The sequence below is a fragment of the Sciurus carolinensis genome, chromosome 4 (genome assembly GCF_902686445.1).
Source record: "Sciurus carolinensis chromosome 4, mSciCar1.2, whole genome shotgun sequence".
Taxonomy (NCBI): domain Eukaryota; kingdom Metazoa; phylum Chordata; class Mammalia; order Rodentia; family Sciuridae; genus Sciurus; species Sciurus carolinensis.
In genome coordinates, this window is record NC_062216.1 from 117702323 (window position 1) to 117728805 (window position 26483).

The window sequence follows — 26483 nt, forward strand, 5'->3', positions numbered from 1 at the left end:
CAGCTGGAACTCCCCGGACGCGCGCAGGCTTCAGAGCCCCCCCAGCTTCCGTGCCCCCTAGGCCCTGAAACTTGAAGCAGAGTAGGGGTACAGCATGAAGCCCCCGGACCGCCCCACCCCTGGCCGCACTGACCGGATACTGGGGGTCATGGGGGGCATGCTACGCGCATGCGCCGTACCCGGGCAGGAGGGGGTAAGAAGGGGGGACCGTTGCGGGGTCGGGGGTCTTTAGGGGCCTTAAGAAGGGCTGCACCCCACAACTCAGTTTACCCGCAAAAAAGAGTTCTTCGGAACAGACTCAAGGATCCATGAGTTTAATTACGAGGGACACAGCCACGTTCTCGGAGACCCTTTCATAACAAAGTGGATTTTGACAGGAGAGAGAAGAAGAAGGAGAGATCAAGGCTACCCAGAATGGAGGGTTCCTTACAGTCATTCTGTCCCCACAGCCCCCGAAGAGAAGCTTCCTAGGGCCGGGGTGTACCGAGCCAGAGAGTGACTGTACCGGGGGTGATCAGAGAGGGGAGCGCGAACGTGAGGTCCTCGTCTGGGCTCCGCAGCCCGGTAAGAAACTGGGATGGGGTGGGGCACAGTTTGCCATCCTGCGCCAAGAGGCGATTTCAAAAATATTCTGCTCTTATTAGCATAAAGGTTTGCATCTAATTTGCATGAGACCCATTTAATCTCCGAGACCTCCTCGCTTCTCTTCGCCCTGTAGTTTGATGTGTGTCCCCCACCTCGGCCAGTCCCAAGCCCCCGCAGGCGGAGTGCCCCCGCGCCCCACCCTTGGCTCCTCGCCAGCCCAGGCTCCAGGACTTCGCCTTAATTGGTGATTAGTCTTAGCTGGAGTCCCTGGGCCTGCAGGAAAGAAGGGTCTGGCAAGAGGGCGGCACCTGGGTAGTTCCCTACAAAGAGCTCCCCATACACGTACCCCCTACCGGGCGGGGACTGGCCTACTCCCCGCGAGGCCGGGGAGAGCCCCAACCCAAAGACATCTTCACCCTAGACAAGCACCCATCACCCGAGTCCTTCTCCAATGCAGAGACTGAGGGGCAACCCGGGCAGACCCCGCCGCCACGCTGTGCAGTCGGACCGAGAAGCCGGAGGGAGGGGAAACCCGTGCGGGGGAGCCCAGACTGGGGAGGAGGGGCGGAGCCGCTGGGGACGTGGAGTGGAAAAGTGGTGGTGCCTGGGGGCGGAGGGATTGGGGCGGAAACCTGGAGGGGGCTGGAGGGGGTAACGCGCAAGAGAGGCGGAGCAGGGCCGCAGAAGCCCCTCCCCCCAGCTGCACCGCAGCCTGGCCTGTTTTGCGCTCGCCGCTTGACCCGGACCCGCGCAGCGCCGGTGGCTCGGGGAATCGGCCCCCGCCTCCTCCCCGCCCGGGCCTAGAGCCATCCACAATCAGAGGCCGGAGATCGAGCTGGAACGGCTGCCGCATCCCGGCTCAGCCTCCCCCACCATCCCTCCCTCTGGCTGGACATCTGGACCCTGGGCCCCGCACCTACAGGGTTCCGGAAACCCTCCCCGCCTAGCTCCGCGGCCAGGCCCCGCGCCACCCTCTCTCTAGAACCCCAGCCTCCTCCAGACCAGACTTCGGTCTACTCCTGGACACCCCCTTCCTGTGCTCTCCCTGTCCCCCTCCCCCAGCCTGGACCCCGGTAGGAGGGAGGGGGGGTGTGCGCCTTGCGCCGTCCCCGCCCCGCCCCCCGTGATTCCCCCTGCATGGCCGGCCCGGGTGGGGGACGCGGGGGGGCCCGGGCGCCATGCGGGGGGGGCACAAGGGGGGTCGCTGTGCTTGTCCCCGTGTGATTCGAAAAGTGCTGGCAAAATGCGGCTGCTGCTTCGCCCCGGGGGGACGTGGTGAGTGCGAGGTCACAGGGGTCCAGTGTTGAGGGGGGTGCGGGCTGAGGTTCTGGGCATCTGGTTATCCTGGCCCTAGCGGCTTAGGTGTGTTTTCCAGGAAAGTGACTTAATAGATGATCTGTAAGTCCTCTTTGGCCTTCAGATTTGTATTAGTTCAAGTTACGAAAATTGGGGAAGGGACAGGAAACTCCTATCTCTTTCTTATAGTCAATTATGTATGAGAAAAACCCACCCACAATCCCCTCGGACCTAAAATGGTGTATCTTCACTCAAATCATTTTACTGGGATTCTACTTCTGAAGAGGGGCAGGAAATGGAGGACTGAGGAATGAGGGGATCCTACAAGGGGCTTTATAAAAACTCAAATCACAACTCTTCTCAATAGCTGGTCAAAGATAACCCTGATGAGCTCTCCTCACTGGCCCCCTCATTTGGGCGGGTGCACGTGTTGGGAGGTGGGCTGCAGAGGTCTTTTCTTCTTATAGTGATTACTGCAATTGGAGGAGGAAGGGATCTGGGGGTGACAGGTGGACTCTTAGCTCTTTTTCTCCTCACCCCTCTCCCAGAGAATAGTCTGTACCCATAGGAAAGGGGAGGGTTGTAGGAGAGCAGATGGCTACCCCCAGCTTCCAGTATCTGCCCAGATGGCTGCCCCCACCCCCATATCTGTGCTATACTGAGGATATGGGGAACCTCCACATGTAATAGGGTCCAGGCCTAGAGAGCCAGATGTTTATTGTCCTTCCTCCCCAGGGTACCCTGGTGAAATTTCTATCTTAGCCAACTCAAATGAAGATGACAAGAGATTGAACCCTGGGAGAGGGGGCTGACTGTCATGGAGAGGAGACCCTGGGAGTTCCCTGGAGACCCTGAGTCTGGAGCTGGAGCAGTATCTATTGCCTCCTTTCTTTTTCCCCCCTGCTTAGAATCCTATTCCATTGCTGGCAGTGAGGGGAGTGTATCAGCTTCTGCTGCCTCTGGTCTGGCTGTCCCCTCTGGTCCCAGCTCTGGGCCATGTTCCCCAGGCCCTCCGGGGCCAGCTGGTAGCCTGAGAAGATGGTTGGATAATTCCAAACATTGTCTCAGTGTGGAAACTGAGGCAGATGATGGTCAAGCAGGACCATATGAGGTGAGCAGGGAGTGCCAAGAAGCATGTAAGACATCCTTGCATGACACTGGGAGAGTGGGCAGGTTGGGGTCATTGGTCATTAGGAGACCCAGCTATTGTCCCTGTCTTCTGACATTTGAACTCTGGCCTCAGAACTGGATGCTAGAGCCAGCTCTAGCCACAGGAGAGGAGCTGCCAGAACTGACCTTGTTGACCACATTGTTGGAGGGCCCTGGAGATAAGATACAGGTATGAAGAAATGGGTATGGGGAGGCTCCCATCACCCAAGAGGCATTCATTTTCTTACCCTAGGATGTTCTTTCCTTCCAGCCACCTGAAGAGGAGGCTTTGTCCCAAGCCCCTGAAAGTGAAGAGGAACAGAAAAAGGCGGCTCTGGAAAGGAGTATGTAAGTGTCCCTACCCCCACCTCAGTTGCAGAACTTCCACAAGACTGTAAAAGGGAATGCCTCTGAGGTTGACTGTGGTGATGAAAGGGCTTCTAGTCCAAGAGTGAACTGGTTAAACCAAGGATGGCCCAGACTCTGAAGTGATGGCACCCTCCTGCTTCCCTCCTAGGTATGTCCTGAGTGAACTGGTAGAAACAGAGAAAATGTACGTGGACGACTTGGGGCAGATTGTGGAGGTAGTTCCCTTATCCCTTTCCAGTCCTAGCCCACCTGCCCAGTTCCCTCTGCCTGGGAGATGCCTTGGTGCTCTGCTTTCTCACCCTCCCAGTCCTCCCTACTTCTGGACTTCCTGGGCTTGGGGAAACCACCAGGACTGGAGCTACATTCTCATGCTTCCACCCCAACCTTCCCACAGGGTTACATGGCCACCATGGCTGCTCAGGGGGTCCCGGAGAATCTTCGAGGTCGTGACAGGATTGTGTTTGGGAACATCCAGCAAATCTATGAGTGGCACCGAGAGTGAGTGGTAGAGCCCTGAGAGCCAGGTCCTGGGAAAGGACAATTCATCCTGTAGTCTCTGTATCCCAACCTCCCATCATACGAGACCAAAGACTGGAGTTGTAGGGAGCACAACTAGGACACATAACTTGAAACCGGGGATGTGTTAGAGAGGTAAGTGGTCTAAAAAGTACTTGACTTGCCTTTTTCTACCAACCCTTCCAGCTATTTTTTGCAGGAGCTACAACGGTGTTTGAAGGATCCTGAATGGCTGGCTCAACTATTCATAAAACATGTGAGGCTCCAGAGGGTGGGGCTTAGGAGGGGAGGGGCTGGGGAATGGGTTGGGGTGATCTGGAGAAGTGCACTTTCTCCATGTTAACCCTATTTTCTCTTCTGTGTTGTTCCTGTTAGGAGCGTCGGCTGCATATGTATGTGGTGTATTGTCAGAATAAACCCAAGTCAGAGCATGTGGTGTCAGAGTTTGGGGACAGCTACTTTGAGGTCAGTGGCTGAGGTGCCTTGGGGGAGGAAGACAGAATCAGCATGACCAGATTTTCCAGGCGCATAACTACTCTGTCCCTGTCCCCAGGAGCTCAGGCAGCAGCTGGGGCACCGCCTGCAGCTCAATGACCTCCTCATCAAACCTGTGCAGCGGATCATGAAATACCAACTGCTGCTCAAGGTCAGGATCACCTTCTCCCTTGGGGTTCAGCTGACTGGGGCAGCAGTTTTCTCTGTCTCCCCAGGGTTCTTAAGGCTCCCCATACTTCTTGGAGGTCCTCCTCTGTGTCCTCAGGAGAGGCTGTGAGAGCATTTGACAGTGTCCTCAAGACCACCCTGAGCATTTCTTCTTTATATCTTAGGATTTTCTCAAGTATTACAGTAGAGCTGGGATGGATACTGAAGAGCTGGAGGTAAGAACCTCCAGATCCTCAAGGACATACCATGTTTGGGAGATCCCCCAGCCTGGTGGGTGGTTTGGAGCTGTCTGGTTTTAGGGAGAGGCCAGTTGGTGTGGAGATGTGTGAAGAAGCAGCTGGTTGAGGAAACTTTTTTCCAACAATGCCTCTCTTTGCCCAACAATGCTTGTTTCTCACCTGCATCCCAGCAAGCGGTAGAGGTCATGTGCTTTGTGCCCAAGCGCTGCAATGATATGATGACCCTGGGGAGACTTCGGGGATTTGAGGTATGGAGGTGGGGCAGGAGACTAGCAGGCCAGTGATTTCACGTTTGGTCTTGGCACTCTGAAGGTCCTTATGGAGAATTATCTTCTTTGGGTCTGATACCACAATTGGTTGGGAGTACTGGGGAAGGAAGGGAGGGAGGAGCAGAAAGTTGCCTTTTTCCTCCTATTGAGCTTTCTTAAAGATCATATTCTTTGGTTCCAGGGCAAACTGACTGCTCAAGGGAAGCTCTTGGGCCAGGACACATTTTGGGTTACAGAACCTGAGGCTGTGGGGCTACTCTCGTCCCGGGGTCGAGAGAGGCGTGTCTTCCTCTTTGAGCAAATCATCATCTTCAGTGAGGCTCTGGGTGGAGGAGCTCGAGGTGGCACACAACCTGGATATGTGTATAAGAGCAGCATTAAGGTGGGGGAGAAGACAACTGGAATGGGGCCAGGTCTCTGAGACACTGTCTGGCTCTTGGATTTGTTGGAGGGGTCTGAAGAAGCTGGGAACGCTCTCTTATTTGCCAATTCAGGTGAGCTGCCTGGGACTGGAGGGGAACCTCCAAGGTGACCCTTGCCGCTTTGCGCTGACCTCCAGAGGGCCAGAAGGTGGGATCCAGCGCTATGTCCTGCAGGCTTCAGACCCTGCAGTCAGTCAGGCCTGGATCAAGCAAGTGGCTCAGATCCTGGAAAGCCAGAGGGACTTTCTCAATGGTGAGGCTCTCATTTCCCCCTCCTCCAAAACACTCCCTCAGCCCTTTGACCCCCTCAGTCCTTCACCATCCAATCTCCAACACCTACCTTCTGATCCCAGTTTTTCACTTTTCCAATATTAGCTCAAGATTTGTTAACTCAGAATCCTATAAAGCCCCAAGCACTTTACATTGACTAACAGTCCTCAGGAAGGAGGGAAGGCAAAATGGGAAGATGACAAAAGTAGAGCTCTTAAAGAAAGGGACCTGTCTCTGCTGTAACCTTTTTTCTGTTCCTCTCTTTGCCCCAGCATTGCAGTCACCCATTGAGTACCAGAGACGGGAGAGCCAAACCAATAGCCTGGGACGGCTGGGAGGGCCTGGGGTAGGGAGCCCTGGGAGAATGCGGCCTGGAAACCGGTCTCAAGTCAGCATGCACACACCCATTAATGGCTCTCTCCCCTCCCTGCTGTTGTTGCCCAAAGGAGAAGTGGCCAGAGCCCCGCTGTCCCTGGAAACACAGGTATAAGGAACACAATTCTCTGTATGGGGAGGGCCTCTCTTGTACCTGGATTCCCAACCCCCCTCCATATCATTCCTTTTTTCCACCACCTTTTATGTGCCCCTTTCTACTTCCTATCCCTCTGATTTAACTCTGGGGTAAGGGTGGGGGTGACTTGCCTAGGGGCTTAAACTGATAAGAAAGGAGTGAGGGTGGATTGCTGGTCTTTGCTGATCCTCTGACTTGAATCTTTCTTTAGGCCCTCAGTGACACCCCCCAGGCACCCCATGACTCTTATCCAGTTCTTCCAACTCCAAACACCCCTCCCTGCCAGGCCAGACTTGCCAAGTTGGATGAAGATGAGCTGTAACTGATGAAGGCCACGGGGTAGTGTGGACTCAGCCACCTATTCCCCAAGGAATTTCAGGGCAATCCTCCGGTGCCATTCCAGAGTTCCTCCTTCTTATTATGTCTGGAGGGTGGCAAGGCTGGGAAAGATGTCAACTTGGAGGACAGTACCTAGACCCTAAAGGACTTCTTTCTGATCAAGGAACCCAGGATCTTTCAGCTCCACCCCTATGCATGCATCATGGTCCCTCCAAAAGGAGAATATATGGGTGGTCCAGAGGGAAGACTGGTACAGGAGCCAGATAGAAATTATTGGTTTTGGCTTTGATTTTTTTTTCTGTTTTCTGAGAATAAAGGTTTTGTTATATCACTGCGGCTGCTGTCTTGGCAGAGGGAAGGAGAAACTGCAGTGGCTATGAAGTGTTATGGAAAAGATCAGCTGGCCCCCCTTATTTTAGGAGGGGTCTGGTGAAAGGAGAAGGGCACATGGTGTAAGATAAAAGATATTGTTATCTTTGTCCCTTACCTATCGTTGCAGCATCTCACAGACCAGACCTGGGACTTCAGGCCACTAGAAAACCCTAGATTTTTTTTATATATTTTCCTTTCTTCTTTCCTTCCCAGGCACCCTCTGGTCTAGACCCACCAGAAGATTCAGTGTCCTGTGACTTCCCTCCATTCCCCCAATACCCAGATACTAAAGCACAAATACCCAGTGTACCTTTCCTTCTGAGGCCTCTGTGTTCTGCTGATGTATAATGGGAAGGTGAAGAAGAGCCTGGTGTCTTGGACCCCTTTCTGGTTTGGGTCATCTTTGCTTTCTGGGAAGTCATAGGGCATGTCCATGCTGAGCAGGCAGGGATTCTTCTTCAAACCCAGATCCAAGAGTGTAGAGTCCAAAGGGGTATTCACCCCTACCAACTTCTGGCACAGCTCCTAGTCTGAAAGCCAAACATACAGAGAACCAAACATACACATGCCCTGTTCTGGTCCTTGTGCATCCGTGTGTCCACTATGTCCATTTGTCCCCTGGGTTCCATCACGTGTACTGGGGCTTCCTCAGCAGACAATAGACTGCTGGGGTGGGAGGGTGAGGAGATGCTGGAGTCTCCCTGTGGGCCCTAGATCCCTCTAGCTGACAATGAGGGGAGGGATCTGTAATGGGGAGACAGGACGTAAGACCCAGATAAGATTTCTGGGGAACAATAGGAGGAATTGAAGAGGTGAGACCCGCCCTCTCTGCACCGCACCCCTGGGGCTTTGGGGTCAGGGATGGGGGACCAGAGGGTGATGGGGAGTGGTGCCAAAGATTCTTGTGAATGGAGGAGGGGATAGCAGCAAGTAGCAGGATTCTGGAGCTTAGAACCTTTTTATTTCTTTATGGTTCACAGGGATACATAAGGTGTGTGGTTGACCCCATTGTACTTAGTTTAACCATGCATGTATTTTTGAGTGTCTACTTTGAGAATAGCACCTAACTGTAATAAACAGTGCTTCAGAGCTTTTTTTTTTCATTGTTTTGACACTGAAGAAATAAAATTTCCTATTAGTTGACCATTTCGCTTAAATTAGACCCAGCCACTCCCTCCAGAGGTGTGGGGTAGTAGTTCTGTCATTGTCTTTGTCTAATACATGTAGCTGTTCCCATTTCAGTAATTTGTGAAACCGTTGAAGCCAATAAAGCCCCTTATACTTTCTTGTGGCAGACTGTGATTCATGAGGATTTAGATCTGGGTTGGGGATCTCAGCCAGTGCTGAACATTCTTACTCTGGAACTGTGAAAATGCAGCCCGTCAGGAAAGGACCAGTGACCCCAGAGGAGCCTGCCTCTTTCTCTGCTTAAAGTACAGATAGTGAAAGGAACCCAGGGTGAAGGCTGGGGTGGGGTGGGCGGGAATCAAAAGGCTCAGGAGTGTCTAAGAGTGGTTGTTTAGTTCGCTTGTCTTTTGGCCTATCTCGGATGGCTACATCTTTCCTCAGCCACCCTCACAGCAGGGAAAGCGGTCAGATCCAGCCAAGGATGTATGAGGAAACGCCTAAAGTGAGGGCTCTCCCCTCCCAAGGCTGACCCGCAGGTCCCTGAGAGATGGCGTCCTCCAAGGCCGGATTGGACCCTGCTTCTTGGAGGCGGGACTCCAGAAGCAGAGGAAGGGGTATTTAAGACCGTGAGGAGTTGCAGGGGGCCAAGGACAAAATGAGTGGGCTAGTGGGTGCTAGGACTTGCTCAGGCCCAGGAGAAGCCTCGGACCTTAAGTACCCCCTGGGCACCAGGCTCAGGGAGCCCCTTACCGAAGCTGGGTTCCAGCAGCTCTTTGGGGACGCAGAGAAGGAGCAGGAGCTACGGACTGAGCCCCGCTGGTCAGGGCTCAGGTTGTGGAGGAGACCGGCCCGTGCTTGTTCTCGGCCGGGGGCGTGGCGCCTGCTGATGACTCGTTTGCCCCTGCTGCGCTGGCTGCCCCGCTACCGCTGGCGGGCCTGGCTGCTCGGGGATGCTGTGGCCGGAGTGACCGTGGGAGTCGTGCATGTACCCCAGGGTGAGAGGCTCCAACACCAGCTTGTCCAGAGCCCAAGCTCTAAAGGGCTTCATGGAGGAGGCGTGAGAATCTGGGAATCCAAGAGGGAGGTGGTAGGCTACTGTTCTGAGAGAGGGACCTCAGACCAAGTTCTGGGGAAGGACTGTGAGGTTTCATCGGATCCCTACCCCCATCTCCCCTCATCTGCGCAACCCTGCGAGACTGAGACGAGATGTTTTGGACTGGTTCCGCTTCAGGGAACTGAAGAGAGGCACAAGGCTGCCCCCCAGAAGCTTGGCGACACTGATTTGTGACCTTGTTTGCCTCAGGGCCTCCCACTGAGGCCCATTAACCCCTTCAGTTCCCTCATGCATTTATTAGTATCCCTGGTGCCAGAGACGGCGCTGTCCTGGAACCCTCCCCACCCCTCCCGCAGACCTTTCAACTTCTACTTCTCCCCCAGGAATGGCTTTTGCCCTCCTGACCTCGGTACCTCCGGTGTTCGGACTGTACACTTCTTTCTTTCCCGTTCTCATCTACAGCTTGCTGGGCACTGGAAGACACCTGTCCACAGGTGAGTGGCTAGGGACTGCTAATGACTTCTCTCCTCTTTGGGGTGAGAATGGACAGGGTTTGAAGGGTCTTTCTTGTAAGCTCCGAGTTCGATTCCCCTCTTCACCGCTTCCACCTTCCCTTTCCTCTGCATGCCACTTTGCCATAGAACTCTGACCTAGGCATGCTTGCTGCAGTGGGTACAGACAAGGGAGTTTACTTGGACATTTTTCTCCTCATGAAATTTGGTTAACACGAACATCTCCAGGACTTGAAGGTGAAGAGATGCACAGTCCCTCACAGGAGCAAAGAATTCACCCGGAGTCTGCAGACGGGCAGTTTTTGCTGGCTGCTGCACTCTCCTTTCGTCCCTCCCCACGGTTTCCTGGCAGCTCATGGCCCCACAGTCTTCAATGCAGGCAGCAGCTTTCTAGGAGAGCTAGGTCAGACAGCAGCATCCCTGGCTTCACACAGCGGAGCCTGGGGTGTTGCCCGCCTGAGGCAACACAATTGGTGATCTCTGCGTTTGTTCCCTGGCTCCAGGAACTTTCGCTGTACTCAGCCTCATGACGGGCTCTGCAGTGGAGCGGTTGGTGCCCGAACCCCTCACCCGGAACCTGAGCGGAATTGAGAAGGAGCAGTTGGACGCTCAGCGGGTTGGGGTGGCCGCGGCAGTGGCCTTTGGGAGTGGGGCGCTGATGGTGAGGGAGGAGCCCAAGAAGCCCCTGGGGGAATGGAGCCACGCTAGGGCCAGGGGAATTGGAGAAGGGAAGAGAGGAGGGAAAATTTCTTGCTCAGTTCCAACTGGGCAGGGGTGCAGCGGGGAAGCTGGCACACTGCTCCCTGGGAGGTCGGCTCCTGCTCCTGTAGGTAAGTGCACATCTTTTCCCCAACAGTTGGGGATGTTCATGCTGCAGCTCGGCGTTTTGTCCACCTTTTTGTCGGAGCCTGTGGTCAAGGCGCTGACCAGCGGGGCCGCGCTGCACGTGCTTGTGTCCCAGCTTCCAAGCCTTTTAGGGTTGTCTCTTCCGCGTCAGATCGGCTGCTTCTCTCTCTTCAAGGTGGGGGTGGGAAAACAGCAGAGGAGATTTCTAGAGGTCTCGGGGGAAGCGGGAAACCCGAAAAGGGAAAAAAGATGAGGGTGAAGGGCTAGTGTGTGAACGGGAGGAAGGAAAGAGGTTATAGAACTCTGGCTACTTGGGGGCGCTGTAGGTGTAGAAGCTCTGGTGGCATCGGGGAGAGAGGACCTTGTCTGGTCTGGTAGGTGGGCGTTGGGGTGGGAAAGGGGCAGTCAAACCTGGCACGTGGCCCTCTGTTCACGACCCCTGCCCACAGACGCTGGCGGCTGTGCTCACATCGCTGCCCCGGAGCAGTCCAGCCGAACTGACTATATCGGCTATCAGCCTGGCACTGCTTGTGCCCATCAAGGAATTGAACGTGAGATTCCGAGACAGGCTACCCACCCCGATTCCAGGGGAAGTCGTCATGGTGAGGATGGCCTAGGGACCGGATTGCTCGCCCCCACAAGTACCCTGCCTATCCTGTAGGAACTGGCTGCTGCCGCCCCCTTGTGGGATGCAGAGAGATCATAAGCGAGAGGTCCTTCACACACTTGTACTTTTCCAGGCCTCCTGCCAGAACACTTTGACCCTGCAGAATCCCAATCCGCACTCATTCCTCTCATAGAGTCCCCTCTAGACCTCTTTTAGAATGCCTTCTTCCTCCCTGAAGAGCCCCCTTGCAGTCTCAATTGCCTCAGCACCTCCTCTCACCTCTCCTCACAAGATCCTTCACTAATTCACAGGGTATCTCCCTTTCCACTCCCCACCTAGGTTGCTCTCTTTGCAACTAAATAAATGTCTTCACATGATTTACACGGTGACGTTTACGTGTTTCCACAGATTCCCCACATATGCCCAGATATAGTCCAGCTTCCTGCGTAAAATGACTTTGCTCTCTTGATATCCTTTACCTTCATAGGACCCCCTGCGACTGTGCCACAACTCCAGGCCTACTTCATTTCTCTTTCCTATCCCCATACTCCTTCACTCTAAATGAGTTGTGAGGCACCCATTCCAAACACTCCCTAGTTCTGCACTGTGACCCTCTTTCATGCTGAGCCCCTTTTAGCCTCTGCCATGGGCCCCATCTCCTCCTAGGCCCCAATGTGGTATCTTCCCCAGGTGCTTTTGGCCTCCGTGCTCTGCTTCACCTCTTCCCTGGACACAAGATATAATGTTCAGATAGTGGGGCTGTTGCCTGGAGGGTAAGAGAAAATGAAAAGACTCTGGCACTTTTTTCTCCCACCTCTTTCACCAGTATCTCCTCTTGTCCTGCCCCACCCTATTTGCTCTACCTTCCCTATCTCCCTGCAGTACCCAACCTATCCTTACCAGGGATCCCTCCCTTTCCAGATTTCCCCAACCCCTCCTCCCTAGCCTGGCAGAGCTGCCCAGGATTCTGGCTGATTCGATGCCCATTGCACTGGTTACTTTTGCTGTGTCCGCCTCCCTGGCCTCCATGTATGCAGACAAGTATAGCTATACTATTGACCCCAATCAGGTATGACTCCAGCTGTGGACTCCAGCCTTATTTAGAAGATAACCCTTTGGCCTATTCCCCCCATGCCTTTGTCTCTCTCTTCATCTCACTGCATCCCTCCAGGAGCTCTTGGCCCATGGTGTCTCCAACCTCATCTCCTCCCTCTTTTCTTGCTTTCCCAACTCTGCCTCACTGGCCACGACCAGCCTACTAGTGGATGCTGGTGGGAATACACAGGTAAGAGGGTATCCTTGGGTGAGGAGAAAGGATGAGACATTCAGGCTGGGATGGCTATCATGGAAAAACAAGTAGTAGTTTGGTAGATATCCTAGTAGCATCTATATATAGAGAGGAGGATGGGAATCAGAGGGAGGATGAGTGAGGGAATGGGATTATAGAGAGGAGAGATAGAAGATAACAAGTCTCCATAAAGACCTTTGCAGAGTTTAAACACTGAAAAAGTTTGTGGTGCTCCAGATGTAATCTAAAATAAAAACAATACTAAACTACAAATTTAAGAGATGAAATTCTCTTTTTCCCCCATGAGGACATTTTCTTTAGAAAGAAGTATCACATATCAGTCTTCCCCTAACATTTTTGTTTTCCCTTACTCTGCTGGTGCCTGCCTATAGGGTGATTCAACAGTGACTTTTAAGATGGAGGTAGGCTACGAAAATAGGAAACTTAATAGATAAATAAAAATAGGAAACAAAACATATGAGCTACATTACATCAGAAGAGTCTGGAGAATGATGGACAGTTAATAAAGAGAAAGGAGGGATGTCAGTAGCTGAATATCAAGAAGGGGGTTGAGGAGTGAGGGCTACCCATGTGGAAGGAGGTTTGGGAGGAGCGGAACTTCTGAGGAAGATGAAGCAGAGCAGGCAGAGAGACCAGCTCTCTCATGGGGGTGAGGGATGCTACTGGGGTATCTACCAATCTTCTCTCTGCCTTCCTTGCTTCCATCCCTCCTTCCCTGTAGCTGGCAGGCCTTTTCTCCTGCATAGTTGTCCTTTCAGTGCTGCTGTGGCTGGGGCCCTTCTTCTACTATCTGCCAAAGGTAAGGGACTGAGGAAGCATGGTCATACCAGGAGTGGTGGTGTATTCCTGGACATTGTGGTAGTCAGTTCACCTCCTCTACCCTAAGGCTGTCCTGGCTTGTATCAACATCTCCAGCATGCGCCAGATGTTCTTCCAGATGCAGGAACTTCCACAGCTATGGCACATCAGTCGCGTGGACTTTGTGAGAAATGGCAGCATTACCCTGGATTGCCCCTCCCATCTTCCCAACATCCTCAGTATCCTGGCCTCTACCACGGACCAGTGCTAACTGTCCTGGTCCTAAGTCCTTCAACCCATCCTGCACTACTACACATACCTCCTAAAACCCTTTACTTAGAAACAAGGGAAAGGGTGGGGTTTGAACCCCTAGGAATATTTGCAACCTCCCAAACAGCACATGGTCTGAGGTGTATATCAGTGAGTTGATCCTGTTTCTTCCTTCTGTCATACTTCCTACTTTCTTCTGGGTCCTCCCTTCCCCTCATTTGCCTTAGTAATCACTGCCCTTGGATCAGTCTTCTGGGCAGTTCACCCCTATTCACGTCCTATAGGCTGTGTGGATGGTCACATGGTTAGCTGTAGTGACACTGAATGTGGACCTGGGTCTGGCCGTGGGTGTGGTCTTCTCCATGATGATGGTGGTCTGCCGTACACAGAGGTGGGCATAGAGATGGGCAGAGTTGAGATGAGGGGAGGGGAGATACCAGGTGCAGGGGTAACTTTCTGGTCAGGCCAGATTAGGCTGGAAATCTGATCCCAGCTTCTTCTCTAGGGTGCAGTGCCTGGAGCTTGGACTGGCTGAGGGGACAGAACTCTACAGGCCACTCAAAGAGAGCCGCAAGGTGGGCTTTGACCAAAGAAGGTAAAGAAGATTAGACCTAGATGTTTCTGTGACCCTCTCCCTCTTAGCTCCTTCAGGTCCCAGGTCTCTGTATCTTGAGTTATCCAACACCACTCTACTTTGGGACTCTTGGGAAGTTTCGCCGCATCTTGGAGTGGCATCTGAGGCTTGGAGAAGGAAGCAAGGTAAGGAACTTGGCCAAGGAGGAAAGTGAATTTTCTGTGATTCGAGGCAAATATGTTCTGAGGTGGATCCCTGTGCTCAAGAGATGTGTACATTCATGCTTCTTTCTGGGGTGGTGGTGACTACTCTTCTCAACTTATAGGAGTCACCAAAGCCAGATGGCCTACCTGACACAGGTAAGATAGGGTGACAGGGAGGGACATTTGGGCAGGACCCATGGAGGCATCTTGGTACTCCTGTCTTCTCCCATTCTAGTTGCTGAGCCTGTCAGGGTTGTGATCCTAGACTTCAGTGGTGTCACCTTTGCAGATGCTGCTGGGGCCAGGGAAGTGGCACAGGTGAGGGAAGAAGTAGGTTGAGTAAAAACCAATTATCATCCTTTTCATATTCTCTGATTTGGGAGTTAACCCTTCTGCTTTACCCCTGCAGCTAGTCAGCCGATGCAGGGATGTGGGGGTCCACCTTCTTCTAGCTCAATGTAATGGTGAGTGGTATGGAGGGTGGAGGGACTGGTGACTAGAGAATAACTGGACTCTTGGGGAGGGAAGAGGATACAATGTGGATTAAGGGCCCCAGAGCCTGAAACTCTCCCTATACAGCCTCTGTGCTGGAGACACTGGCCCGGGCAGGAGTCCTGGACAGAGTGACCCCACAACAGCTGTTTGTGAGTGTCCAGGATGCAGCTGCTCATGCCTTGGACAGACTGGTAAGGGGCAGCAGCATCAGGAGTGGGAGCCAGGAGGTGCTGCACTAGGCAAGGGAGGGCAGGAGAGTGCCTGAAGATCCAGAGTTAGTTTCAGGAAAGAAGGAAGATCAAGGAAGGGGTAGGGAAGAGATGATTAGTGGATTCAAGACAAGTCAGGGAGACAGGGACAAACTATGAGTGAAGAACTGAAGAACTAAGGTTCTGAAATGGGTGGTATGCCACTCAAAGCACTGCCAAATCTCCAGAGGGAAGGGCTACTAAATCTGTTCCCAACCTGTCCACTCTCTCCTCCAGGAACTTACTGGCCCTAAGATTTGCACGGTGTGGATCTGACCAGGTCACTTGGAATATGAAGGTCCCCAATGATGTGTATATGTGTATGTATGTGAAGAGGGCCATGATCCTTGAGCCCCTTACTTAATGTAATGAATAAAATGAAGCTGAGACCCTCTGGGATCCATGAAGTGGGTCTGGGTGTCTCATGCCCCCCAGTGCCCCTCCTTCCTTGCCCACAGCATCACAGAGAAACAAGTAAAAATGGCTTTCACCATGTGTTCACCAGCCCCACCCAACTCCAGAGTCACAAGTTGTCTCTGTGGGGGTGGGCTGGAGCTGGTACAGAGTCCTGGATCCCGAGCTGGGGGTGGGGAGGCACAGCCTTGGGATTGCACATTGGGAGGTTTCTCACCCCCTCAGTCTCAAGGAGGCAAGAGGAGAGTGCTTCCACTTCAGGGTTTTAGAGTCCTCCTGGGCTCTTTGGCACTTGGAAAAATTACCACCCCCCATTTCCTGCCCCATAGGAATGGGGTGGGGGGAGGACTTGGCACTGGCTGTGGGAGAGGTTATGGCTCCTCAGGCCCCTGGGCACTCACAGAAAGGAGGGGTGTCACCAGGACAAACCCCTATTTGGGATCAGGTTCTGAAGGGGAGAGGTGAAGGGCAAGGTGGTCAGGAATCTTCAGCGGAGTGCTCACTGGATGGAGGGGTTGGCTGGACAATCCTGGCAGGGACAAGGAGACAGGCCCAGCCTGACAGGGGGAAAGCCCAAGTGGCCATCACTCCGCAGTCATGCACTGCAGCCGGTGTTTGAAGAAGAGAAGGCGATGTTTGGCCACCTGACTTTCATCCAGTGATCCTGGGTAACGGAACTGGGCATAAGTCTCTGCCCCAGCATCCCTTGAAGCCCATGGCAGCTTCAACTTCGATGCATGATCCACAACGACGTCAGAGCAGGAGCCAACCCGAAGGGAACCAAGCCCATCCAAGAAGAATTCTGGGGTTGGAAGGGAGGGGAGTAAATAATGAGGGCTTCTGAGCGTGCAGAAGGTCAACCCATAAGGAAAAACTAAAATTTAGGGTATTGAGGGTGCCTATGAAAACTCAATTTCCAAGAACTCTGGCATGTAAATTAACTCTTCTGGGTCTTGGTTATACTCTGTGTAAAACAGCTTGATTTTCTTGTGCTTTGAAATGGAAAGAGGTTGAATAAGTACCTCATGGGCTGCTTGGAGTGCGATTTGAACCAGGCAGAGCGGCTGGGAGTGGAGTAAAAGGCGGTGACCATGGAGAAGTTCGGAGCGGACCCAGCGGGTGTGCTAGGTGTAGAAGTTTCAAAAGAATGCCCGGGGTGGGGGGCGGGAGGATAGGTTGGGCACTCTGTCTCTCGCCCGGGTGCAGGAATTGGTGAATCCTTGCAGAATTGCTCTAGGGTACCCTGGGTAATTTAAGGAGTGGGTAGGGAGAAAGCGCCATGCCCTCCGTGACGGCTTGCGAGGAGCCTAGTGGGGTGTGCGTGTGGGTGTTCTCCCAAGGCCCTGCCGGAAGGGGGCGCCACTCACCCAGATGTGCTACGCGGCTCAGGCGCGGGTCGAAGCCGACTTCTCGCACCTTATCGGTGCGCGCTAGAAAGAAGTTAACGACGCCATCGGTGACCACGCAGCCTGGGAAGCCAACAAGCTCGTGGTGGAAGCCACGCCGTTGCCGGAGGCAGTTCCCGAGGCCTGGGGCGCCCTGCTCCACGCTCAGCAGCTGCCGGTAGGTAGTAGCAAAACCCGAGATCTCCCGCACTGCGCCCCCAACCTGCGGGAATGGGAGGATGGTTCCAGGTGGGACCAGGACTCCAACAGGGTAGGCCTGTGCTCCCTTTCCTTCGGTTCGTTTCCTTGCCACATCCTTTTCTACTTCACCCCTACAGAATGCAGACCGTCCCCCATACTCTACTTCGTGGGACTCTCTCCCAAGGCTGGCGGTTCTCAACCGCATCTCTCCCACCGTAGCCCTAGCCTGTTTAAGGCTCTTCTCCTACCCACATTCCCCGGCCCCTTCCCTACCAGGTCCAGCGGCGTCCGTTCCAGCACATCCACAAGCCTCTCCAGCCGCGTGCGCGCTGTGAAGACAAAGTCGTCGTCCACCCACAGCACATATTTGGTGGTTACTTGGGACACGGCCAGGTTCCGGCCTGCGAACCAGCCCTGCGGGAGAGGTGTGTACAGTTGGAGCATCTGTAGAAATAAGACTGCCCTTTGCCACCTTTCTGTCTTCTTTCCCCTGACCCCTCGCAAAAGCTTGTGCACCTCTCCAAACTTTCCAATGATCAGAAGCTAGGTTTTAAAAAAAAAATGCAGATTCCCGACCCCATTCTCAGAGGTTCTGAGTCAGTGTTCTCGGGGAGGGTCTCGGAATTAATTTTATTCCTACGTACATTCATTCCTTAATTATTTTACTGAGCGCCTTGGTAGGTACTAATAAGCATCATTCTTTTTTTTTTTTTTTTTTTTTTTTTTTGGTGCTGGGGATCGAACTCAGGGCCTTGTGCTTGCGAGGTAAGCACTCTACCAGCTGAGCTATCTCCCCAGCCCCACCTAATAAGCATCATTCTAAGAATGCAGAACGAATAAAATAGGCACAATTCTTTCTTCTTCAGAGTTCACATTCCAGGAATCCTTATGCTTAACAGGCACCCTCTGGATTCTGAGGCAGGTGGTCCTGGAATCACTACCCTGGCTGCAGACTGAGGGAACGCCCCCTTCCAAGGTCTTCTTGAGCCTCAGTTCAGCCTTGCTGACTACGCACCTTGCCAAAGGGCATAAGATAGTGCTCCACGTGGGGACCGCTAACGCGCTCTGGTTTGTCGCTGTCGTCAGCAATGACCACGGTGACGGTGGGGTAGAAGCGGCGGATGCTAGCGATGAGTGCTCGCAGCCTATCATAACGAAGGAAGGTCTTGGTGGCAATGGTGACCAGAGCGCTGATGTTGTACTGGGCTGCGAGGGCATAGGGTTGGATACAGACAAGAAGAATGGGGGAAGAGAAGCAGGAAGACAACCCTTCTTAGAGTCACCCTGTCCCAACTTACTCCCCACCAGGGCAGGACCTACTACTTCCTTGCCCACACCAGCCCAACTTGCTTCCCACCAAGGCTGGACTATATTTCCCTACCCCCACTATTCTCACCTCCCTGAGGTAGAGACCCGGGCGGGTACAGCCGGGGATTGGGGGGATGTCTTATGCGGATGGTGAAGGCAGCCTCATGTCCTTTGGTGGAGAACCGGACTGGGGAGAAAGGACATGGGATTGGGCCCTTAAGGTTGGGACAACATTCTTTTCCATCTGGTAATATTTTAGTGCCTACTCTTTGTCCTGCCTTTCTAGGCCTTGGTGGACAAGAATACAAGGTTGTTACCCCCATGGAACTTCCTAATGGGTGGGGAGAAAGACAATGAAAAAGTGTTAGTTAAAAACTAAACTTCTTTGAGCATTTACTATGTTCCAGACACTTTAAAATTATGCTAAATATGTGAATTACTTTAATCCTCATGATAGCATCCTTAAGTAGATTCCTACTACAGAAAAAGAAGGTGAAGTACAGAAAAGTAGTTTGCCCACATTTACACAACACAAAGCTGATAGGAACCTAGTCTGTCTATAGTTAAGAAAGCTCAGATATTGTTAAGTATAGGACAGAAAATAAGACAAAGTAATAGTGAAGAGGAGACATTTGAGCTTAGATGTAAATGATAAGAAGCAGCCAGTCATGCAAAAATCTTGGCAGAAGAGCAGTCCAGGCTGAAGAACAGCAAGTGCAAAGGCCCTAAGATAGGAAAAAAACTCTGGAGAGGAGAAGAGGGCTGTTATGCCCCTTTTGCTAGAGGAAAAATGGAAGTTCTGGAAGTTCTGGAATTTAAAGATCTTTGCCCTCTAGTAAGTGATGGGTTGAGAATAGAGCCTGAGACTTCTGGCTCAAGAAGCAGGTCATTTCCTGGGGCCTGCCATGGTTGGCCAGAAGTGGGAAACACCCAAGACTCAGGTTTCTCTCTAGCCTGCTCTGGCCCCAGATGAACAAAGGCCCCTTCTCTCTCTCTCTGGCCCTGCTTGCCCTGTTGAAACACCCATTGTGTGGCCAGGCAGCTCTAGTCATTCCCCGGGTACCTCCCACACCCTGTGATATTTGCTCACAGCAGCTTTTCTCCACCCTTTCTGTTCATCCAGCCTGCCCTACCTCCATCCAGGTCTCACACCTGTGTCTGCTGTGTTGGTCTGGTAGCTTCGGCTACTGTAAGTGACCAGTTGTAGCTGCCGGTTGAGGTGGTCTAGCCCTGGGCTGGCAAGGGTGAGATCTGGCTGCCCCTCTCCAGTGAGAGTCACTCCAGTCACTTGCCCTGCCACATCCCAGGTGCCCAGGGAAGCAGTCAGGTTCACCTGGCAGAGGGGATCAGAAAGTGCAGGGTCAAGCCCTAGATCCACCTCTTGTCTCCCTAATTCCTCCATCCCACCCTTGGTGGCCCTGTCTCCCTCCCAGCATTCTCATGCCCACCTGATCTCCTTGTTTTGTTTTCTCTCACCTGGTATACCTCCTGACCAGAAGCTGCCTGCAGGCTCAACCCTGGGAGGAATGATGGAGGATCAGAACCACACAGACAGCTCTGAATTCTTGCTCCATTCTCTCACCTCTTTCACCACACGCAACACAGAACTTTCACCCCACGCAGCACAGAACTTTCACCCATCCATCTTGTTGAGGCCTCAGCGGGGCATTGCATAACACAGCCTAAAGTAACTGCTTTTTTACTTCCTCCCATCAAAGTGGTATCTCTTTCATAGCCTAACCTACATATCCAACTAACCTTTGGTCAGTTAGCAAATAATAGATTATTTCCCCCAAACCTCCCCAGTTATAGTCTTCTGTAATTTCTGACCACCCTAGAATCCCTTCTCCCCCACCTCCTCCTCAAGCTCCCTTTCATCAGAAGTCCTCACCTCCCATTCCACCCAACCTTGGGGCACTGCCACCCTCATGGTGACCCAGGCTATCCTCCTCCCCACCTGGCACCAAGATGCTCCTGAGGGGCTGAACCTCCACGCCCTGCAGAGGATACTGTAGAGGGGAGTTGGCAGGGGCTATGAGCAGCTGGTCAGCTGGGGACTGGCTTCTGGAGGAGGGGAGGACAGAGGAGAAGAGGATGGAGGAAGAGTCAGGAGGAAAGGGACTTACTTTCCTGGCGCAGTCACCACAACCCTCCCCCACCCTCCCCCACCCTTCCCCAAAAAGTCCAGCTCTCTTTTTCCCCTGGTACCTTGAAAGGAAGGCCTGGAACTCTTTTTCCCTCTCAGCAGAGGCAGTCCTCAGTTCCTCAGGGTCAAAGGCCTTGGTGAGATCAATGGCTCTGACCTGTCTCTGGAAGGGAAGGGGGAAACTCCCTCCACTGGACTCACAACTGCAGTTGTTCTGAGCCAACAACCTGAAGAGGGGAGAGGAATCTTCAGAGTACAGTGACACTCATTCCACAAAACCCACAGGGCCAGTACTTTGGCCCTTCTACTCTGCCCATCGAATATCTGTTCCTTTAAACATTGCTTTTCAGATAGTCCCCAGGAGTGGGGGATCATGCCTGTGATTCATCCCTTAAATCTGGGATTCACAGGGGTATAGAATAGAATCAGTTAGTAGATTTCAGGACCTACATAGTGGTACCCATCATTAAGGAACCCTTCTGGAATCTCTTTTCATGTCTGACCTGGACATCCGAGAGTCTTTCAGGGCCTTCCTCTGCCTGCACATCCTCCCATTCCCATTGCCATGACAAGGTTAGGGGAAGACAAATATTCCCCCAGCCCAAGCTTCAGTCACCTGCTCCACCTCCCACTTTACTCCACACAACCACTCAGGAGAAGGGAGGCATCAGAGCCCAGCAGCCGAGGAAACAAAAGCTCCCCAGGCCACCCCCAGCAAGCATTGTGCCGCTGCTGCAGTTGTCCGCACTCACCCCACCACTTGTTCCTTGATCCTTACTGGGATGTGTGCGTAGCGGGGCTCAGGGACAAGGTCTGGCAGCTCGGGCCTGGGGGGGCCCTGCGGGGGCGCCCACAGAGCAAGAGGGGTGCGGAGGCCTGGCGCCTCTCGGGTGCTCGCGTACAGGAGACCTAGCGAGGCGCAGGCGAGCAGCAGGACCAGCGCGCAGAGGGCCCGGCGGCCCAGCCGCATCCTGGGGTTGGGGGTAGGGAGGGTGAGACACGGAGGAATGGTGAGGGCTGGAGTCCTTGACCCTAGCGACCTCGGAGGCTCCTGCGGGCTCCCAAGGGCGCTCTCCAAACATCGCACTAGGATTTTAATCGCGAGTCATTTTCCCGGTACCCTTTCCCTCATTCCCTCGGCCTCAAGGGTCTCCCGGTCTCCTTTCTTCTCGCCTTCTCCCGCATCTCGTTTTCCTCTCGCACCCAATGTCTGGCATCTTGATGCGAGAGACACTTGGATGGGGTGACTTCGACGTCGCAATGTATAAGTAGAAAAGCACCTCTTTATTGGAGCGGGGGACTTCCCTATGCCGCCGCCCGCCCTTCCCCCCTCCCCCCGTCCGAGCATCACCTGGGCTGGGGTGGGCTGCAGAGGGGCGGCTCCACACCTTGCCCATCAGGAAAAATGCAGAATCACGCTCGTTCTATTGGGTGTCCGGGCGGAGGTGACCCCCTGGCTGGCCTTGGGAAGCTGCGCGGGGGACAGGATGGACGGGCGAGCGTGTCTCCTGTCGCCTCCACCTCGGCCCCGCATCCCGCCTGGGCACTGACCTGTCTAACGCTCTAAGGCCGCCGCGAGATTTCGGTGCCAGCTGCTCCGGGCTCTCAGCCCCGGCCTGGGGGTCCTCATGGAGCTGGGGACGGCCTGATGCGGGAGCTGGGCGTGCCTGAGAGTGTGAGGGATCCTCCTGCCTCCGGAGAGCGCCCGACCCCTCCTGCCTTCGACACTCGGGGCTTTGTAGATCGCGGCGCGCGGGTGGTTCTGGTTGTTTCCTGCTGAGGGAAAAGAAATTAAGAACCCGTCGCACCAGTTCGAGGAACAAAGCTGAGGATCCCTGAAAAGGTGTCCCACTTGCAGGGCCTGAGGGCTCAGGCCGCCGCCTGGCTTTCACACCGCGGCGCAGCGCTGCTCGGTTCCCTGGATTGTTGCGGCAGAGGCTCCGCGCGGGGAATGAGAGCGCCGCGGCGCCTTCTGGTGGGCTCAGAGGAGATTGCCCCGGCGCTGAGCCGAAGCGGGAAGGTCCTCCCTCCTAGCTCCGCATCCCTTCGCCCCCAGACCTTGACTTCTCAACTGCCTGTCCCCAACCAGAGCCATTCTACTGCCCATTCCTTCAGAGCTTGTAGGCAAGAATGGGCAATAGGGCGTTGGGCGAGGGTGGACGCACTACAATGCCTTTTCAAGGAAGGTTTGGTTAGGGTGAGATAAAGGAAAAAAGCCCTGCCGAATGTTATCTATGTTATCTCTGATAAGTTGAGGGGTCAGGTGGGTGGGGATGGGAAGAATGGTAGATTTCATACATATACATGTATGAAAAGAATTTTTAAAGAAAATATTTATCACTGTCGAAAAGAAGTTAATGAAAATAAATAAATAAATAAATAAATAAATAAATAAATAAATAATAAATAAAACAAGTTAAAAAAATAAAAAAAGGAAACAAGCCCTGGAAAATAAGCACTCTGCGTGGAGGACAAAGACAGATTCACACCCTCCCCTCCCCACTCCACCTCACTTCCCGCCTTGGCAACCGCCACTGCCTACCAAACACTCAAGAGAGAAGCATAATTCAAGGGCCTGTTTTCCCTAACTGCCCCTTATGCAGATTTGCCAGGAGCAGGGGAACCCCAAGGAGCAATCTGTTTGGTAGTATCTCTGCTGTCAAGCCTTAGGCCATAGAAAGCAAACATTGTCCAGAATCAAAGAACTGTGCTTCTGTAGTCCTCATAAAAGATGTGTCAAGATTTAATAGAAAAAAAACATAGTAAGAAATGTAGAACATGATGAAAATATACGGGGGAAGGGAAGGATGAATTATTTAATGAATTGTATACAAATGAATGACTCATCAGCTGGGAAAAAAGGGGGAATCCCACCTTCCTAAAATAATCTATCAAATACTCTGTTAAAAATTAAACCATTAAAGTAGTAAAGGAAATCAAGTTTTTGTTTTGTTTTATTTTGTTTACAATCTTGGAGTTGAGAGGAGATCTCTAAGCAAGATATAAAGGGAAATATTAATAAATTTGCCTATATAAAAACACTTGAAGGGTCTAGGGGTGTAGTGCTTACCTAGCATGCATAGGGTCCTGGGGTTCATGCTCCTCACCACAAAAACAAAAACAACACTTAAGTGAAGAAATTACTCTAAACAAACTTGTGAAATGTCAAACTGAGAAAATATTTGCAACCCATTTTGATGATTACTTAAATGTGCTTAGTTTATGAAAATACAGAAATGTATACTTATCTGTACACTGTATACAGATTAAAGAACATAATGAAAATATGCAGTATAAATATATCACTGAAACACTTAAAATATGTGAGAATGATTATCAGAGTTTGAAAATATTCAAAAAGTTTTAGTTGGGTGGTTTTTTTGATGTTGTCTGGGCTCACACATGCAGCTGCAGCCGTGTGGCAGCTCAACTGGGTCTAGATGATACAAATTGCCTTCCCTGCATGATGGGAGGTTGGTGCTGGTTGTTGGCTGAACTCTCTTCATGTGGACTTTCATCGTCAGAGAAAGGACTTCATTATATGGCTATTTCAGGCTATACCTTTTGAGGTCTTGCTTGTAATTCATACAGTGTTATTTCTCCATACATATGTGTATATATACATGTGTGTAGACATATATGCATATAAGTTTATATATGCAAGTCATCAAGCTAATCCAGATTCAAGTAGTGGTTAAGCTGTACTTCTTGATTAGTGTGGCTGCAAAATATGTGTGACCATTTGTAATCTTCCAATATCACCAATGTCATTTTTTTTTTAAAGTACTGGGGATTGAAAAGCCAGGGGCCCTATACCAGTGAGCTACAGCCCAGGTCTTTTTTTATGTTTGTTTGTTTTGTTTTGTTTTGTTTTGTTTGAGACCAGGTCTTGCTAAGTTGTTGAGGCTGGCCTCAAACTTGTGTCTCAGTTTCCTGAATGGATAGGATTAACAGCATGTTCCAGCATGCAGAGCTGACAGATCTTTAAGAGCAACAGGAGCAATTGTTTAAGTAGATACTTTTAGAAAGGAAGGCTGTGTTAATAATGTGGTGTCAACATTACAAGGAGAAATGCTCCGAAATGGTAGAGCTATAAATGCTAAGGAACCTAAAAGTAAAGTCACCCCAGTAACAATGAACAACAGATACCCAGATCTTCCAATACCTTTCCCACTAAAAAAGAGTAGACCTTCTTGGACTCACTCCAGGTCTTATCCCAGGGTTGAGACAGAAGAAGTTACAGAAAAACCAGAAATATCAGAAATCAATGAAGTGCTTTAAAAAAGAAGTGGTAGGAGTATGTCAAAAGGACACACACAGGAGCCAGCTTGAAGGGGCTTGCACTGACTGAATCTAGGACAGTTTGAACACCAAAATAACCTAGGGTAGGAATGAAATATGAACCATTGAAAAATAAGAATGTGTAAGTCCACACTAAAAAAATAGAAATCTGTGAGTCCACACTGGTAATACATAATTAAATTAAGTGAACGAAAGGGAAGGAGAATGTCAATTAATAAACATGGAGGGAATTCTCAGAGTTGGAAAATAACCATTTTGTGGCCATCATAGTAAAGATTGATTTGGGAACCTGGTGTGATAGTGCATGCTGTAATCCCCGAAATAGGAAGGCTGAGGCAGGAGGATCATAAGTTCAAGGCCAGCTTCAGCAACTTAGTGAGACTCTGTCTCAAAATAAAAAATAAAAAGGACCATGGATGTAGCTCAGTGGTAAAGGGACCCTGGATGCAATCCCTACTACCACAAAAATAAATAAAACGAAAATTGGTTTGGTCAAGAATCATCAATGAATGCTAATTCTTGGGGTGGATTGATTAGAAGTAGGATTTGTACATGTTTTGTTTTAATCTTTTTTTTTTTTTTTTGAGGGGTACTAGGGATTGAACTCAGGGGCATTCAACCACTGAGCCACATCCCCAGCCCTATTTTTTTATTTTATTTATAGACAGGGTCTCACTGAATTGCTTAGCACCTTGCTTTTTGCTAAGGGTTGCTTTGAATTTGTAACCCTCTTGCCTCAACCTCCTGAGCCACTGGGATTACAGGTGTGTGCTACAGAGCCCAGCTTATTTTAATCTTTATTATTTATTTATAATTTTGTGGTGCTGGGGATTGAACCCAGGTTCTCATGAATGCTAGGCAAGGGCTCTATTCCTGAGCTATACCTCAGCCCTGTACATAGTTTAAAGTGTCTTTCCATAGATGGTTAATTAGTTGCAAGAGGAACAATTCTAACTACACAACAAAAACCTCAATAGCACTTTGGTGAGATGGTCAAAATTAATGTCACCAATGAGTTGCAAAAAAATATGGTGTGCTCCTGATATACAATCTTGAGAAAGACACAAATCACTTATGCAGTATTCTGCCTGGGGTTACTTAACTTGATTCTAAATATGAAGACCCCAGATGAAGAATATTTATATATATGGAACTAATCTGTATTTTGAAAAAAATGTCATTTTCCAAAGAAAACCAGAGAAGTTGTTCCAGATTAAAAAAGACTAAATGCATCATGGTATCCTAGAAAGGATTCTGTACTCAAGGGGGGAAAAAAAGCTATAACGGACCTTTTGGGGACAAGTGAGAAAACTGTAATGTGGATGATAGATTAGATAAAAGTTAGTGTTTTATCTTTGTTATGAGATAAAGAGGGGGGGCTGGGACTGTGGTTCAGTGGCAGAGTGCCTGCCTAGCATGTGTGAGTCGCTGGGTTCAATTCTCAGCACTATATTAAAAAAAATAAAAAGAATGATGTGATCCTGCAATGTGTAGAATCAGAAAAATGAGAGATTATACTCTATTTATGTATGATCTACCAAAATGTATAAATGCATTCTACTGTCATGTACAACTAATTAGAACCAATAAGATAAAAAAAATTAAAAATTGTGTCCATCTACAACTAAAAATATTTTTTTAAAAAAGATAAAGAGCTAGGCATGGTAACACACAGCTGTAATT

General features: G+C 51.3%; 3 protein-coding genes across 16 annotated transcripts; 2 read left to right on the forward strand and 1 right to left on the reverse strand.

Moving 5' to 3' along the window:
* Positions 1–30: 30 nt before the first annotated feature.
* Positions 31–8286, forward strand: Arhgef25 (Rho guanine nucleotide exchange factor 25). 4 transcript variants are annotated; one of them, XM_047551484.1, is made up of 16 exons: positions 31–193; positions 450–564; positions 2790–2992; positions 3125–3220; positions 3302–3378; positions 3548–3614; positions 3794–3897; positions 4102–4171; positions 4291–4380; positions 4469–4561; positions 4743–4793; positions 4988–5065; positions 5268–5468; positions 5581–5761; positions 6051–6262; positions 7214–8286. In XM_047551484.1, exons 1-16 carry the CDS (start codon positions 95–97, stop codon positions 7346–7348), a joined length of 1872 nt encoding a protein of 623 aa, XP_047407440.1. In that variant the 5' UTR covers positions 31–94; the 3' UTR covers positions 7349–8286. The 4 variants fall into 4 exon arrangements, with proteins under 4 accessions (XP_047407440.1, XP_047407441.1, XP_047407442.1 ...); XM_047551485.1 differs by lacking the exon at positions 7214–8286 and adding an exon at positions 6501–6959 and having other exon boundaries at positions 33–193; XM_047551486.1 differs by lacking the exons at positions 31–193; positions 450–564 and adding an exon at positions 1258–1860.
* A 482-nt stretch (positions 8287–8768) lies between these two features.
* LOC124983375 (solute carrier family 26 member 10-like) lies at positions 8769–18734 on the forward strand. Of its 9 annotated transcripts, none has more exons than XR_007108417.1 (21): positions 8769–9123; positions 9566–9676; positions 10198–10355; positions 10551–10715; positions 10990–11142; positions 11838–11920; positions 12069–12216; positions 12319–12432; positions 13178–13255; positions 13343–13438; positions 13809–13915; positions 14030–14099; positions 14167–14283; positions 14424–14457; positions 14537–14619; positions 14711–14765; positions 14881–14987; positions 15282–17021; positions 17321–17469; positions 17793–17809; positions 17944–18732. XR_007108417.1 is itself a non-coding variant. In XM_047550607.1 (18 exons), the coding sequence occupies exons 1-18, from the start codon at positions 8784–8786 to the stop codon at positions 15318–15320; spliced, it is 2058 nt and encodes a 685-aa protein (XP_047406563.1). In that variant the 3' UTR covers positions 15321–17103. The 9 variants fall into 9 exon arrangements, 1 of the variants encoding a protein (XP_047406563.1); XR_007108413.1 differs by having other exon boundaries at positions 8870–9123; positions 10198–10310; positions 17944–18733; XR_007108416.1 differs by having other exon boundaries at positions 9041–9123; positions 9645–9676; positions 17944–18733.
* On the reverse strand, positions 15480–22487 carry B4galnt1 (beta-1,4-N-acetyl-galactosaminyltransferase 1). Of its 3 annotated transcripts, XM_047550609.1 has the most exons (12): positions 22351–22487; positions 22050–22271; positions 21251–21469; positions 20561–20725; positions 20310–20416; positions 19829–19869; positions 19505–19685; positions 18441–18539; positions 18060–18250; positions 17318–17458; positions 16826–17066; positions 15481–16260 (listed from the first exon to the last, which is right to left on the reverse strand). In XM_047550609.1, exons 3-12 carry the CDS (start codon positions 21466–21468, stop codon positions 16043–16045), a joined length of 1602 nt encoding a protein of 533 aa, XP_047406565.1. In that variant the 5' UTR covers position 21469; positions 22050–22271; positions 22351–22487; the 3' UTR covers positions 15481–16042. The 3 variants fall into 3 exon arrangements, with proteins under 3 accessions (XP_047406567.1, XP_047406565.1, XP_047406566.1); XM_047550611.1 differs by lacking the exon at positions 18441–18539 and having other exon boundaries at positions 15480–16260; XM_047550610.1 differs by having other exon boundaries at positions 22050–22408.
* Between the last annotated feature and the right edge of the window lie 3996 nt (positions 22488–26483).

What these genes read in the sequence shown, in the direction of transcription:
- Arhgef25 (XM_047551484.1), top strand. Translation starts at nt 95, where the DNA reads ATGAAGCCCCCGGACCGCCCCACCCCTGGCCGCACTGACCGGATACTG. An exon ending in CTCAACTATTCATAAAACAT is followed by an intron (nt 4,172 to 4,290) that starts GTGAGGCTCCAG and finishes TGTTCCTGTTAG; the next exon opens with GAGCGTCGGCTGCATATGTA. An exon ending in TGGATACTGAAGAGCTGGAG is followed by an intron (nt 4,794 to 4,987) that starts GTAAGAACCTCC and finishes CCTGCATCCCAG; the next exon opens with CAAGCGGTAGAGGTCATGTG.
- LOC124983375 (XM_047550607.1), top strand. Translation starts at nt 8,784, where the DNA reads ATGAGTGGGCTAGTGGGTGCTAGGACTTGCTCAGGCCCAGGAGAAGCC. An exon ending in CACTCAAAGAGAGCCGCAAG is followed by an intron (nt 14,100 to 14,166) that starts GTGGGCTTTGAC and finishes TCTCCCTCTTAG; the next exon opens with CTCCTTCAGGTCCCAGGTCT. An exon ending in GGCTTGGAGAAGGAAGCAAG is followed by an intron (nt 14,284 to 14,423) that starts GTAAGGAACTTG and finishes CTCAACTTATAG; the next exon opens with GAGTCACCAAAGCCAGATGG.
- B4galnt1 (XM_047550609.1), bottom strand. Translation starts at nt 21,468, where the DNA reads ATGCGGCTGGGCCGCCGGGCCCTCTGCGCGCTGGTCCTGCTGCTCGCC. An exon ending in ATCTTATGCCCTTTGGCAAG is followed by an intron (nt 17,459 to 18,059) that starts GTGCGTAGTCAG and finishes CCTCTCCCGCAG; the next exon opens with GGCTGGTTCGCAGGCCGGAA. An exon ending in GAGCCGCGTAGCACATCTGG is followed by an intron (nt 16,261 to 16,825) that starts GTGAGTGGCGCC and finishes TTCCAACCCCAG; the next exon opens with AATTCTTCTTGGATGGGCTT.